This window comes from Aplysia californica, unplaced genomic scaffold (assembly GCF_000002075.1).
Source record: "Aplysia californica isolate F4 #8 unplaced genomic scaffold, AplCal3.0 scaffold00261, whole genome shotgun sequence".
In the NCBI taxonomy this organism is placed as follows: Eukaryota; Metazoa; Mollusca; class Gastropoda; order Aplysiida; family Aplysiidae; genus Aplysia; species Aplysia californica.
The window spans coordinates 467,594-482,977 of record NW_004797531.1 but is presented as its reverse complement, the minus strand read 5'-3'; the positions used below and the strand labels follow the sequence as shown (position 1 = coordinate 482,977).

Sequence of the window (15,384 nt, the reverse complement as noted above, 5' to 3'; positions counted from 1 at the left end):
GGCAGCATTGTTTTGAATGCGTTGGAGTTTTGCAATTTTTTCTTCGGGTAGGCCAGTGAACAGTGAATTGCAATAATCAATGCGTGACAAAATGAAGGCAAACACTAGTTTTTTGGTGGCATTAGTGCTAAGAAATTTCCTTATGTGAGCAATTCTTCTCATTTTTAAGTATGAAATTTTACATAGATGGTTAAAATTACCCTGGAAGGCCTTACAATAGAAAATGCATTATTATGGTAGACCGTCAAGTGGACAGGTACCTTTAACTTTAATTGTATTGAAACACCAAATTCCAGTTCAGAAACATTGTTGTTTTGTCTGATGAAAGACATTGTAACTGGGGAAGTGTTCGTTATAATAATTAACCTAATACGATATATATGTATTTACAATCTGTATTCATCCCTTGCTTCAACTTATAGCCATGCAGTTATTGTTGTCACCTGGGCATAACTGATAGCTTGATCTTGATGTCAGTGGTCTTGTGGCTAGTTTGTTGGGCTTGCAACTGAAAGATTATGGGTTTCAACCCCATCAGAGGCCCAACATTGTGTCCATGGGATTGCACTTTACATGAATTTTCCTCACTTCACCTAGGTAGGTGGGAATAATGCGTACCTGGTTATAATCAGTGCTTGCAGTGTATGTTTCTCAGGAAGCTGACAATGTTTGTTAGTGATCTAGGAACTGGTGGGGTAATTATATAGATTGTAAAGCTCATAGAGCTTGCTGTTGAATGGGGCTTTGGGCTATATATATAAATATATAAATGTTATTTATTTGAATATTTTTTTTCCATGCAGTCTTCAGCCTGCCTATCCAGTTCAGCTCCTCAAATTGAACTTTCTTCATCAAAGGCTCTTATTGATGATCCTGTGAGAATTGTTGTCAATGGACTGAAACAGAGACAACCAATAACTTTACAAATATTTCTGGAAGAAGGTGACAAGACTTATGGAGCATGCAGTCACTATGTTGCCAACGATACAGGCAAAGTTGACACATTTGAAAGATCTTCTGTTGGTGGAACATACACAGGTAAAATAATAAATCTTTAAAAATGTGAGTGTGTGTACTTGTGTATTTGTGTGTATCCAAATACCATGGATTTTATTACTTTTTACCGAAGACTTTTAGAAAATGGAGGGTTTTGAAAAGACTCAGTGCATTTTGTATCCTTCAAATATTGTGATCCCAAAATTGAACTTCTGTTTTCTGGTGTTCACATGTGATACTATTTTTGTGTCTCAGCTGTCTTTTCTCCCTCTTTTCTTTTTGTTTTCTCTTCCCTCTCGGCTAAGTGCCCATGCTTCCAACTCTATTGTCTAAGGGTGATATTATTATATAATCATATATAAAATCTGGAGAAACAAGAAAGAGTAGGCCTACTTTACATTGTAAGTTGTCTAGTAATGATGTGTTTGATGATATTTATATTGCTTATGTATTAACTCACAGGATTGGAACCAATGGGTTTGTTCTGGAGTTTGAAGACTACACCTGGTGTGAAGCCTGGGCGACTGACCAAAGCAGATGTCATGAAGCCTTTCAATGTCATGGTTTCTGTTCAAGATGGTTTTATGGACTTTGAACAACTTCAATGGTCAGCAGATGCTCCAAGCATGGTTTCTACCATGCTTGAAAGAACGTATGCTGCTGATGGAATTCGGCGTATTCCTATTGCAGAAAATGGTGTCTATGGGACATTGTTTTTGCCCCCAGGTATGACATCTGTGTCAACATATATATTATAGTGACTCTCTTCTCCTTTCCGTTCTCCTGCAAGATCTCAGGGATAGTTGGCTGCTGGTTCTTCAACCTGCAGTGCAACTGATTTGTACATATATTACCATTTTTCGTACTACGTACAGCACCTTGCCTTAAGACAACAATATTCTGATTTGGAAGGTACAGTCAAACCCTGTTATACCGCCTACTTTGGGATGAACATGAAGGTGGCGGTACAGCGGGGCTGGCAGTATAACAAGGTTTTCTTGTCCTCTTTTAGATACATGTAGCACTGATGTCGAACGCCAAGGGAACTTGTTTACCAATCACTATATGAAGTAATGAATTACCTCCCTTCGATCTGTCACTTAGACTTGAGCGCGAGTCCTCACTGAATAAAATCCCCACGGGCATTCTCCAGCCTGTAAGTTATTGGGCTGATATCTGGCAAAACCAGATACTATGCCGCTGTCCAAAATGGTGAGGTTCCTTTAAAGTTTCTCCGGTCGACTTTAAAATTTAATTCCATCTTCTTATGTTATGTTGACCAAAGCCTAAATAGAATAGCATTTTCATAATCAGCACACCAAATTTAGTCGCATTCACATGGGGAGGGAAACTTGATGCTTAGATAGATATTAAATGAACTCATCTCTCACCCTTCCTCAGATTGTCCATCATCCTTTGAATCTTAATAAAGAGCAAGTTCAATAACATCACAGAAGGAAGTTATTCATCTTTAACTATGATGGACAATCTCTTTTTGCGTCATAATCCAGTCAGCCATCAATGAAGAAACACAACTTGAAAAAAGTGCATGAAATCCTAATCATCATTGATTATTACTACCATCATTCACTAGCCACCCCGTAACTGCATTTACCCCAAATCCCAACATCTCCTCACCCCAGTAGCTGGCTAAACAACTGACTTAATTCCATCATGCCGAAATTAACGTGCCCAGTTGACGGCTGTACCTGGCAATCACAGGACCTTGATGCTGTATTCGCCGACGCTTTGTCAACAGCATTAAAAATGCATGACAGGACGGCACACGGAACAGTACCCCCGTCCAAAGTGAAACTGGATCCCCCACAAGTAGGAGCAGCTTGTGACCCCGACCAGTGGTCAGCATTTACAAGACAGTGGACTATGTATAAAAAAGGAATGGCCATCTCTAGCACCATGGCACCGACAGCCCTCTTCTACTGTTGCAGCCAAGACTTGCGCACCGATATCATGCGTGATCTCTGTGATGATGTCTCGACAATGACAGAGGAGGACCTCCTAGCAGCCATCAGGAGACTAGCGGTGAAAGAGGAAAGCACCTTAGTCCATCGCATCAAATTGAGTAAAATGACTCAGTCACCTGGAACAGGAATAAGGACATTCCTAGCAAGCCTAAGGGGACAGGCATCTCTCTGCCAATATACGGCTCGATGCAGGGAACCCAACTGCACACATACATTCAACTACAGTGACGAAATTATAAAAGACAACCTGATCCGAGGCATCGCAGACCCAGAGATCTTATCCGACCTCATGGGAGACTCAAAGACGGACAGAACCCTTGAAGAAACAGTCACCTTCATCGCACAGAAAGAACAAGGGAAGGCCACCAAGACTGCAGTGGGTGACTGTTCCGGCGCCATGAGCCACCCACCTAAGACGAAACCACAAGCCACACCAGGCAGGAAGTGCTGGGCGTGCGGTGGCCCCAGCCATGGTCAAAAGAACGACAGAGCAGCCCGGTCAAGAGCTTGTGAAGCCTGGTCATACACATGTGCAAAGTGTTCAGTGAAAGGCCATTTCACAGCATCATGCTCCAGATGCACCTCCTGTGGGAAATGGGGACATCGCGACAAGACCTCGAAATTCTGTGGTCAAAGCAACAGGCCAAATCCAAGCAGTCGAATGATGCGAACAGAAGACAACCTGCATTCACAGGCACACGACAGTGACATTGGCCACATTTACGACCAGCTGTGTGTGAGTCACACTCACAGCAAGGCACCCTGTGCAAATGGCATGCAACCTCTAGAGCACCACATATACGATGGAGCATGGATATCTCGCCCTTCCAAGCCCCACCCAATCATGACTGTTCAGCTAACGCCCCTACCTGAGGACCATGCCGAATTGGGTTTCCCAATGAACAACAAATCCAAGCTTTCCTCAATCACATTACCCATGGTCGCTGACTCTGGCTGCCAGAGCTCTATCATTCCTCTACAATCAGCTCTCGCCATGGGTATCAGCCACACTGACTTAATACCCGTCAAACTGACAATGTGTGGTGCCATCAAGGAAGATCTGGGGGTCGAAGGAGGTATAATCGCAAATGTCAGCACATCAGACACTTCTGGAGCCACCAGATCAACCAAAATCATGATATACGTCTCGGCAATCATGGAAAAGGCCTTTTTGTGCAGGGAAGCCCTCGTCACACTCGGAGCCATTCCTGCCAACTTCCCAAGTGTCCCAGCTTCCTGGCCACAAGATTTCACAGCCTCCATCGAAACCCCTGCACCATCAACATGCTCATGCCCTACGCGTGGCCAAGAGCCACCTCCCATACCTACAAGCCTGCCACCTGGAATGTCAGCCACAGACGACAACATACCAGCACTGAAACAGTGGCTCCTGGACTACTATGGCGGCACTGCATTCAACATCTGTGAGCACCAACCCCTCCCCATGATGAAATGTGAGCCACTCCAGCTACATGTCAACCCTGATGCAAAGCCGGTGGCAGTCCACAAACCTGCTCTAGTACCCATTCACTGGCAAGAACAGGTATTGAAAGACTTAGACAGAGACGTACAAATTGGTGTCTTGGAAAAAGTCAGCCAAACACACCGGTCACCTGGTGTTCCCGAATGGTCGTCACTGCCAAGGCCGACGGCACCCCAAGGCGCACTGTGGACTTACAACCACAAAACCGCCAGTCTGTGAGACAAACTCATCATGTATCAAGCCCATTCCACTTGGCAGACAGGATACCACAGAATACAAAGAAAACGGTAACTGATGCTTGGAATGGCTACCACTTGGTGCCAATCCGAGAAGAAGACAGACACATAACAACTTTCATCACGCAGTGGGGACGATACAGGTACAAAGTGGCCCCCCAGGGATTCCTGGTAAGTGGAGATGGCTACAATCAGCGCTTTGATGCCATCATATCAAATTTTAAAAACAAGGTCAAATGTGTTGATGATACATGCATGTGGGCAGACGGCATCGAATCAGCATTCCACCAGACATGCAGCTGGCTGGACCTATGTGCTCGCAACGGAATAACTCTGAACCCCAAGAAGTTTCAGTTCGCACAGGACACAGTGGAATTCGCTGGCCTCACAGTGACACCGACAAACGTCAGACCTAGCTCCAAATTCCTTGACACAATCAAACATTTCCCAACACCAAGTGACATCACTGGCGCCCGTGCATGGTTCGGGCTGTTAAACCAGGGCGCCTATGCATTCTGTATGACCAAGCAAATGCAGCCATTCCCACACCTGCTGAAACCATCAACACAATTTGTGTGGACAGACGAACTGGACCTGGCCTTCACCAAGTCCAAAGAAATAATCATCAACGAAATGAAGGATGGTGTCCGGCTTTTTGACCCCACGCGGCCGACATGCTTGTCGACTGACTATTCGGTGCACGGTGTCGGCTTCTTGCTACGACAAAAATATTGTCAGTGTCCTACAAGAAACCCTGACTGTTGCCATGATGGATGGAAACTGTGCCTTGCAGGGAGTCGATTCACGACGTCAGCCGAGAGCAGATACGCCCCAATTGAAGGAGAGGCTCTGGCTGTGGCATACGCACTACATCAAACACGTTACTACATCCAAGGTTGCACCGACCTCACTGTGACAACAGACCACAAACCGCTAGTGAGAATCTTGAATGACAGGTCACTGACAGAAATCACGAACAGACGGCTGCTGAATTTAAAGGAGAAGACACTAGCTTACAAATTCAACATCGTCCATGTGCCAGGCCACAAAAATAAAGGTCCTGATGCTGCATCAAGATATCCAGTCATCACCCCAGAATCGGCCAATCCCCAAATGTCCGACATCGACGTTGCAGAGGACAATTCTACAGTTCTGGCTGCCACGGACACACTGCGGTCAGTAGCAAACATTGTTACATGGAGCATGGTCCGGGAGGCTACCGCCTCTGACCCAACCTTGCAAGAACTGGTCAACTTGATCCATGATGGTGTCCCAGATCAGTGCAAAGACCTCCCCCTACAATTGCGCCCATACCACAAATATGCAGCTGGCCTGTCTTGCGTCGATGGTGTCATCCTCATGGGCCATAGAATCATCATTCCTGTCTCACTTCAAAGAAGCATCCTCGACGCACTCCATGCAGCGCACCAAGGTGTAGGTGCAATGTGTGCAAGGGCAGCAGATTCAGTTTTCTGGCCGAACATCACCGCTGATATTACCAGAACAAGAAATCAATGCACCCACTGCAACAGAGCAGCAACATCAAACCCAATGCAGCCACCAATTGATGTCACACCACCTGACTACCCATTCCAGAAAATATGCAGCGACTACTTTTCGTACAACAACACAGACTATGTTGTCATTGTTGACAGATATTCATCTTGGCCGATGGTGTTCAGAGCAGAATCAGGTGCTGAGGGCTTGATCGCACGTTTACGCGAGACATTTGTTACCTTCGGCGTCCCAGAGGAATTAACCTCAGATGGTGGGCCACAGTTCACATCAGGCAAGACAAAAGAATTCCTGAAATCTTGGGGAGTCCACCACAGGCTAACATCTGTGGCAAATCCACACGGCAACTGTAGAGCAGAAATTGCAGTCAAAACCGTCAAACGCATGCTGATGGATAACACTGGCCCAGCCAGGTCACTGGACGTCGACAAATTCCAACGCGCCATGCTGATGTACAGAAACACGATTGACACTGAGACCAGATCATCTCCTGCTCTTATCCTGTTTGGTCGACCAATTAGGGATGCGATCCCCATCCCAATGGGTCGGTACTGCCCCCACAATACGTGGCAAGAAACACTCATGTACAGAGAAAAGGCCCTTGCTAAGAGGCACTCACGAAGCCATGAAAAGTGGATCGAACATACGCGCATGCTGCCACAACTGCAAGTGGGGGACCATGTGTATGTGCAAAACCTTGTGGGTAACCATCCAAGGAAATGGGAAAGGACAGGTGTTGTCACCGAAGTCAGGCAATTTCACCAGTACGTCGTCCGTGTCGACGGGTCAGGTAGAATTACGCTAAGAAACAGACAGCACCTGAGGAAATTCACGCCCTTCCACAAAACGTCTACGGTCATCACTGGCATAACCCCAATCACACCACAATCAGCCTGTCAGCAAAAAGGCCCCGACCTTGACTCCCAAGTATCGCCGTCACCACCACCAGAGAAGTCCCAACAAGAAACGGCCCAGGAGAGCTTCAGCGGCATGACCCAGAATCAACTTCCGTCCTGCCGGACAGCCCCGACACACCTGACACAGGACCAGCCTCACCCGACAGCCCAGCCGAGCCAGTAGCTGTGCCTGACAGCCCTGCCAAGCCAGTGGCTATACCTGACAGTCCTGTTGAGCTGGCATCAGAACCCGAAATCCGTGACAGGTCATCAGCCTCACCTACTCACAAGAAACTCCCGGCAGCACTAGCCCGTCTGCTCCCCCACAACAAGCCAGGGAAGCTAGAGCAACGCCCCCTGGGACCCCGCTGTCACAGAAAGAATGACATTACTAAATACTGAACCATACATAACAGTTGACACTATTACTATTAAGTGGTTATTGTATTCATACGCTGCAACTCTTGTATTTCCCTTTTGCTCCTTACAAGGCAGCTTTGGCACCGGCAGTTGGTAGATCGGATTTCTAAATTTAGCTATATTCAGTCCCCTTAATTTACTTGATCCATCTCATTCTTATCCTCAAAACATCCTTCACTTCCTCTTGACTTCTTACTTTTCCTCCTCATCCTTTTGCATTGATTTGTCCGGTGTCTCATGAACCTTTCAATAATCTTTTGCTCTGTAATATTTCGTTCCATTTATTTCACTTTCCATTGACGGATCATCTGAGCCATCAGTTTTAAACGTACCCTATAAAACTTTTCCCCGGGAGAGGGAGATAGATAGATATTAAATGAACTCATCTCTCACCCTTCCTCAGATTGTCCATCATCCTTTTCCACTCACTCCGACCATACACATCCCATAACATTTGAACTTAGGGGGGAAGGGAACAATACACATCCATTCGCACTGTAATTTGTAATCATCTTTCATACATGATGCTTGTATCCATGTTTAACTAAGAATAGGTGTGTGTGTAAGGATCAAGGGACCGAAGTGTCACAATAACATCATCCTATGGATGGCACCATGAAGGTCTCTTTGAAGCTAATTGGTTTAATTAACATTAAGATAATTTCAGCCCCATTAGTAATCGGGCATTACATCCATTCTCATTGTCCGTACCTTTTAGTTACAGTTCAAATTGTCGTGTTCAATATATTTGTCATGTTGTGGAAAAGGATTTCACCCTTTGAATCTTAATAAAGAGCAAGTTCAATAACATCACAGAAGGAAGTTATTCATCTTTAACTAATGCTGAATTTAAAAGTTTTGATTTATTTTAATTGTGCTCTTCTACATAACACATGAATTGTGTTTGCTTGCGACACACTGCATCACAGTAGATCTATCCATATATTGTCTGAAATCTACAAGACAAGGGTAGGGAGGTGGGATGGGCTGGATGGGAGAGAATCGGTGAAAAGCGTTTCATCTAGACCTAGGTCTAGCTTGTAGACTTGTGTGTGAAATATTGTCAAGCAACCACCAAGTGGATGTGCCGTGCACCGTGTGTAGCCTAGATTGTACTTTGTACTTCTGGCGGCCAGTTCGTTAGCTGTACAAAAGGGTAAATTTACAGTAGTTTAATAAGGACCGTACAAATGAGACAATTGACAGATGGCGGTCTAAAGGTGCCAATACTATGTTTATATAGGGGACAATTTTCGCACATAGGCAAACCTGGAGGAAAGTGGGGCTGGCGGTATAACAGAGTACGGTACAACAAGATTTGGCTGTACTTTATATTTTATAAACGCTGACCAGAGTTTTAGTAGGTATTATGTTTGATTTTTCACAGATGGTGGTCGAAGCCTGCTCTTATCAATTTTAGGACCACCAAGGGATCTTTAACGTGCATAGCTTGCATACAGGACCTCCTAGATTTTTCACCCTTGACAGAGTGTTTGATATTACCTACCCTAAAATCAGGGGTGTGGCAGTATTTTTTTTTTTTATGCTTGTATTTCTTTTCTATCTTTCAGGGAAGGGCCCTTTTCCTGCTCTCATTGATGTCTTTGGCTTGACGGGTGGCATCATGGAACATCGATCAGCCCTACTTGCTTCCCGAGGGTATGCAGCTTTCAGCATTGCCTATGTGAGGCATATGGACCTGCCAGAAAGTGAAGTTGATCTGGATTTTAATTACTTTTTGGTAAATTATTTAGTAAAATATCACAGAGAGAGAGAGAGAGAGAGAGAGAGAGAGAGAGAGAGAGAGAGAGAGAGAATGTTTTACGGAGCGGGGTGTCCCAGCACGTGAGACATGTATTTACTTGACCTAATGTCCTGTCTTGTTGTGCGTTTGCGTGAGTGCACCTTTAGGTCTAACTTTTGTAACGTCTACTGCCATTGTTAATGAGCAAAACAAATTTCTCCCTTCGAGATGAATAAAGATTGTCATTGTCAAAATGTCAAACCATTTTACACTAAGGAGTCTTTTTACTGTGTCATCAAAAGATGAACTGAAAATCTGAAATCTTTGAAATTAGCTAAGACTGAAAACCAGTTTTTGAAAGAGTCTGAGATGTGCCATGCAGTAGGCCTTTATGGCCAAACAGTCTTTAACCCTCGCCCAATAAGCCTATTTCGGCACCTCCCTTGCGTTCTGGTCCCGCGTCAGTCTAACCCCTGGCTCAGCGCACGCGTGCCGAGAACCATCTCCCCTTGAATTCGGGTCCCGAGTCGGATCCGCAATCACATAGCCCAAGTGTGTGTGCATCAGTCTGCTTGAGTTTGTGTGCGTTTGTGGCCTTGATAATCGGTTATAGCAGGGACAAAGGCTCGTTCACATTGTGTAAAAAGTAAGAGAGAGAGAGAGAGAGAGAGAGAGAGAGAGAGAGTAACGCAGTGATGGAGCAAGCCCACTCAAGCCACACTGCTGCAAGCACACGCTGCGGGTGAAGCGAGAGAGGGCTGCGGTGTGCTGCAGACGTCGATCTAGCCTTAAGCTAGCTACATACACGCGTATTGTGTCATGCACAGGCCTGCCGCATGGCCACGAGAGAGGGCTACAGGTACTTGTGGCAAGGGAAACTACCCATGAATGAATACAGCTGGATTAGTCCATAAATTCTAACTTCCCTTGCATTTCTGATTTAACAGGGATCTGATATAACAGGACTTTTTCTCTGGTTCCACCATCCCTGTTATATCAGGTTTCCTCTGTATGAAAAAAAGACAATTTGTAGATCTAAATTTACAGTGACAGCAAAGACGATAGTTGAAGATGTGTTGGGAAATGAAAGGGGAAAAAAGCCAAGAGAAGTGAAAATCGAGAGGATCTTGACATAGAGGTCTAAATCTAAATCTAGACTTGGACATGATACAAATGCAGCTTGGGCAAATTCTGATTCATTACAACTTTTGGTATTCTCACAGTGATGTTACAAAATTGATTGTGAACTCTGCTAGAATTGTACAATTTCATGACTTTTTGCATGAACATGCAGGGAATTGAATGTAATATTCATTGTATGAAAGCAGGGATGTTATTTTGAAATGTAAATTTCATTATTTATATTCAAAGTATTAAATTAAGTCTGTCTTTTTATTAGCTCCCCTGTGATGTACGTGTTCTCTGACAAGTATCAATTATGTACATTGCCTCATCACATATTTTTTAAACACATTTCAATGCTACATTTTTATTACCTTTCAAAATATGTATCACACTGCGTACTTATTATTTCATCTTACTTATGAAAATCCTTCTCAGACATACACACCTATCATTCACTATCTGGTGCACAAAGAAAACCGTTGAAAGTAGGGTAAAAAATGGGCAGAGAATGAGTTTTATGAAAGTCATAAGCCTCTGAGCACACCCAGTTGGAACCTTAGAAGGGAATGGTGTGTTTTCTTCTTTTTCATCAGTCCTGCCTAAGATGGCCACCTGTCTAGGACAGCCACTTTTCTCCTCAACGGTGAGTGGCCATTTTAGACAGGTTCAACTGTAAATATTGGAATTTGAAAAAAGTTGTTCCCGCATCCGATCCGGATATTGGGGATTGCCTTGTTAGTGAGACAATTTCCTGAGCCTTCGGCATATTGTGGTAGGGTAGCCAGTTCCTTTCCATGCCACCTATACTTCCCTAACTCTAAATCAGGCACCCATTACTGCTGGGTGGGTGGGCAGGAGGGGGCGAGAAAAATCCGTGTTTGAACCGAGGCTCAAACTCAGACTTTCGGCTTCGGAGACGAGCGCCCTAACCGCTCCGCCACCGCACCCTCAAAATATTAGAGTTTTGCACTTAATTTGAGATCTTAAGGTATTTTTAGTTTTAGACACTAGTAAACTGTGCTGTGCTCATCCAGGGAAATTAAGTGAGTAATTAGTGTTCATTGTTTGTCTCATTGTCACTCTCAAAATGGCCTTCAAAAAGGCGAGTTGAAGAATTTGTGTGCAAATTATAGTGCACAACAAATCTGACTAAAGACGAAGCTTATAGGTATGACTTGAAGATGTTACTACACTCAATATTGGCTGCATTCTCTTGATCAGAATTTTTAAAGGATGGGGTACATTCTCGGATCAGCTACTGGAAAATGATGTGTCAATCTTCATGGGGCCTATGTTTAGAAGAAGCTGAAGGGTGCTAGTATATTTATATTATATAGTTATTTTTTAGATCTATACAGTAATTATTTATTCTGTGACCATCTTCACTTTACTTTTCAGACAGAACTTGTACTTCACATTTTGAAATGAATGTTTCTTCATTTGATTGCAATTATAACATTTACATTTTTGGATAAGGATAAAGGAAAATTCAATTGTGTTAACAACTTCAATTGTGCCAAGACCATGAGAATTATTAAGGTAGTTTTGATGTAAATAAAATATGATGCTTTTTCATTTCAGAAAGCTTATGACCTGCTGTACTCACACCCTGATGTAGACAAAGATAATGTTGGTGGTATTGCCACTTGTGTAGGTGGAGGATATGCTATGTTGATTGCTGACTATAGACCCTCCGTAAGTTTTATTGATTTCTTTTTCTCAGTTTTGTATTTTCCAATCTTTCATCACCACATTATAGTTTTGTCTTTTCTTTACAAATCTTGCTGCTTCCAGTATAGGATGTCTGTTATCATGCCTTGGTTACATGTAAAGTGAAAGCTGCTCTGGCCTTGAATTCCCTTATATTACAACTGCTAGACAGGGGGTTTCTAAAGACTAAGTGTCTTTTCACACAACAAAGTTATCTTAGGCTGTCAAATAGATTTTGCAGATATAGTCAAACCCCTTTATACCAGCTTTCGTTATACCCCCAGCCCCACTTACTAACAGGGTTTAGCATTGTATGAAAATACATTTATATCTACTCCCATCTGGTATCTGCCAACTATCTGAGTTGTACAGTCCTTACTAAACTAATGTCAATTTGCCCCGCTGTACCGTCAGTGAATGGCTGCCAGAGCAACACGCACTACACTTGGTGCATGGTACCCAGTCGGTGGCTGCCTGATAATCTCTCTCCCAAACGTGATTCTGCAAGCTTGGCCAAGATCTAGCTCTTGTTGTCGGTTTGCTACCTTTCCTCACACATCCCACCTCCCCACCCATGTCTTGCTGATTTCAGGCTTCATGTGAGATGTTCAGCTTTTTCTTTTTACCCTACTTGTCAGTCCTTGGACCAGTTTGGATAGAAGACAGTGCGTGCACAATTAAGTAGAACCCAGCCAAAATGTTTGAAGCTGAAGGGATACACACAAACAATATAAAGGAGTGAACACAAAAATAGATACAGATCTCTGGATACAGACAAAAAATAAGGATAGATATACTATGTTCTGGTGTGATGCAAGTGAACACATTACAATGCACAATGTTTCGTGTGTTGGAGAAAAGTGTACAATTTCAGAATAAACATAATTTCGTAATTCAACTTCATAAAATAAACGCCTCACATGATTCTTACTAATTTTGATGTACTCTGCATGAAAATGGTATTTTTTTTTGGCTGTGGTCAATATTTCTTCAAAAATTGAAATTGAATTTTTAAGATGCCTGAAGAAATTTCCAAGGAACTGCGCCATCTTCGGCTGCTGGCAAAATATTTTACATTACCTGGTGACCTCAAGTCTGGCAGATCCTATGTGGCTTTTATTTCAGGAGGATTCATGCACTTGACAGATCTGAGGGAGCCCAAGGACTGACAGACATATCAGGTCAAGAAATCGTACATCTACGGGGACTTTGACATACACAGCCTAGCTTCCGATCCAGAACAAATTATCAATTTGAATTTAACTCACTCACCATCATTGCTGCACCTGTGTCGGTCAATAGGCAACGACCACTCACTGCCTCTACCGCGCCCCTGTCAGTCGCATATTTTCCTCTTTCTTTTTTGTTTGCAGACACATATGCGGCAACGGCAAGGCCCAATTACTAGAATAACATGCCTCTGACCACTCAGAGCAGTTTCACTTTATTAGAATGATTTTCCTTGAAGTTCTGCCTATTTTTGGAACGGGAGTTCCATTTGTTCTATTTCTGGGTTTTGTTTTGCCGTTGGGCGGCCGAAGTCGACCAAACGCCAATGCTCATGCCGATATTAATTGAAAACGGCTCGTAATTTTAGAGATTCTGAGTCCATATGATTCGATGAACTCAGATTCATATGATGAAGTGCAAAATAATGGTAGTGATGGTAGTTTGAGATGAGAGAAAAAGAGGTAGATCACCTGTCGACAGCTGTCGGAGCTAGGACTACTAATACTAGATTCTAGATCTAGTACTAGAGTCTAGTACGACGACTAATAATTCAAGTGGTGACGCTTGACATAAACTTATCAATTTAGTTTCATTGGTTTTGTTATATATATTTTTGAGTGTATTTTAGGACAAAAACAGCAACGCTCTCACAAAAACAGCGACAAATTGGACTGGCAAGTTTGGCTGAAAAAACAAAGTTTTAGTCCCACAAAATGTGTCGTTTTTTGAAAAGCTATAAAACATGAACAAAATAACATAGGGTCAAAATTCTTTCTGGTCTGTAAAGCTCCACATCTCCTTCTGAAACTGGCCAATTTTCATAAATCTAACATAAATAGGTACAGAGTAACTGGATTTAGAAAAAAAGTTTAAAAAAGCTGGCAGGCATCGGCTTTTTCTGAGCTAAGGTGCCGGCAGCGAGTGAGTTAAGTAATTGAAGCTGTACATGGAATAGGGTGCTAGTTGTTTTTCCCCTATGCATGACAATCATGTGAAATAGATCTAGATAAAGCTCGGTTGGCCACATATTGTCTCTTCCATGCTTGACCGCTCAGGAAAAGCAAAAATTTGCAAATACAGTGGATTCTGTTCAAATTGAAGACAGCAGTTGATCCGAAAACAGCTGTGAACAGAAAGAAAATAAAATCCCCAATTTTTTTTTTCTTCTATTAGAACAACCTCTACTCCAAAAAGAGGGGCTAAACCGAAGAAAATCTGGTAGTCCTGCAGATTTTATTTAAAGCGGAGACCTCTGTATTTTAAAGCATGGCCTTCAAAGTAACAAAAGGAAATTGCTATCCATTTTTGCTGCTGTTAAACAAAAGGCAGTAATAGCCTCTCATTATGAAATTGTCCTTTATCTACTAATCACAGAATTAGTTTCCCTGCTGACGGGCAGTCGATGCTATTTTTAACTGTATAAAGGGGTTTTACTGTTTATGGCTGCAGATGCCAATCTGTTGATGTTATTTTCTTTTAACATTAGATTTTTTAATGATTGCTTGCTAGTAACTTTTAAATGCTTTAAGCCCCCACTGACACAATTTAGATTACTGAGCAGACAGGCTACTTTGACCTGACTGTCAGGAGCAACCCAGACTCAGGGAGATATAGCCTGTCAGCAGAAAGACAGACACTCGATAACTTCCCCACTCACGATTAGAACTCAACGATTTTGGGTACAACTGAAAAGAACTATGGAGGTTTCTTTAAGATCACTTAGACTGATTTACTAGTAGTACTTCAACTTTGATTTAACTTTTTTTTTTGTAGGATAGGTAGTGGAAATGTTATTTCTTGTTCACATAATGTTATTTCTTGTTCACATAAGCTTAGCTAATGAGTTACTGTGTGTCTTTTCATACACATGCCCCTCCCCCAACATCTCAGATTAATTAGTATACCTAAAAAGAGTTTCAGCTATATCAGTGGTTCTCAACCTTTTTCAATCCGCGACCCCCTTTTAATTGTTTGGCAAGTGGAACGACCCCTCATGCTCCAACCACCAAATAAAGTAATAAACATGCCCTTTTAATCCCCCCCC

General features: G+C 43.0%; 2 protein-coding genes across 6 annotated transcripts in view; one reads left to right on the top strand and one right to left on the bottom strand.

Annotated features, from left to right (window-relative positions):
* The window catches only part of LOC101855266 (acyl-coenzyme A amino acid N-acyltransferase 2), a 27,193-nt gene that overhangs the window by 3,758 nt on the left and 8,051 nt on the right, over window positions 1-15,384 (top strand). For all 5 annotated transcript variants that reach the window (XM_005100810.3, XM_013083906.2, XM_005100808.3 and 2 more), the window contains 4 exons: window positions 804-1,038; window positions 1,459-1,722; window positions 9,103-9,272; window positions 11,982-12,095. In XM_005100810.3, the coding sequence (XP_005100867.1) occupies window positions 804-1,038; window positions 1,459-1,722; window positions 9,103-9,272; window positions 11,982-12,095 (783 nt within the window). The remainder of the gene's footprint in view (window positions 1-803; window positions 1,039-1,458; window positions 1,723-9,102; window positions 9,273-11,981; window positions 12,096-15,384) is intronic.
* LOC118477862 lies at window positions 3,866-4,295 on the bottom strand (the record flags this gene model as incomplete). The annotated part of the gene is given in 1 exon segment (XM_035970387.1): window positions 3,866-4,295. A coding segment is annotated over 1 exon segment (379 nt), but the record flags the coding sequence as incomplete, so codon positions are not given.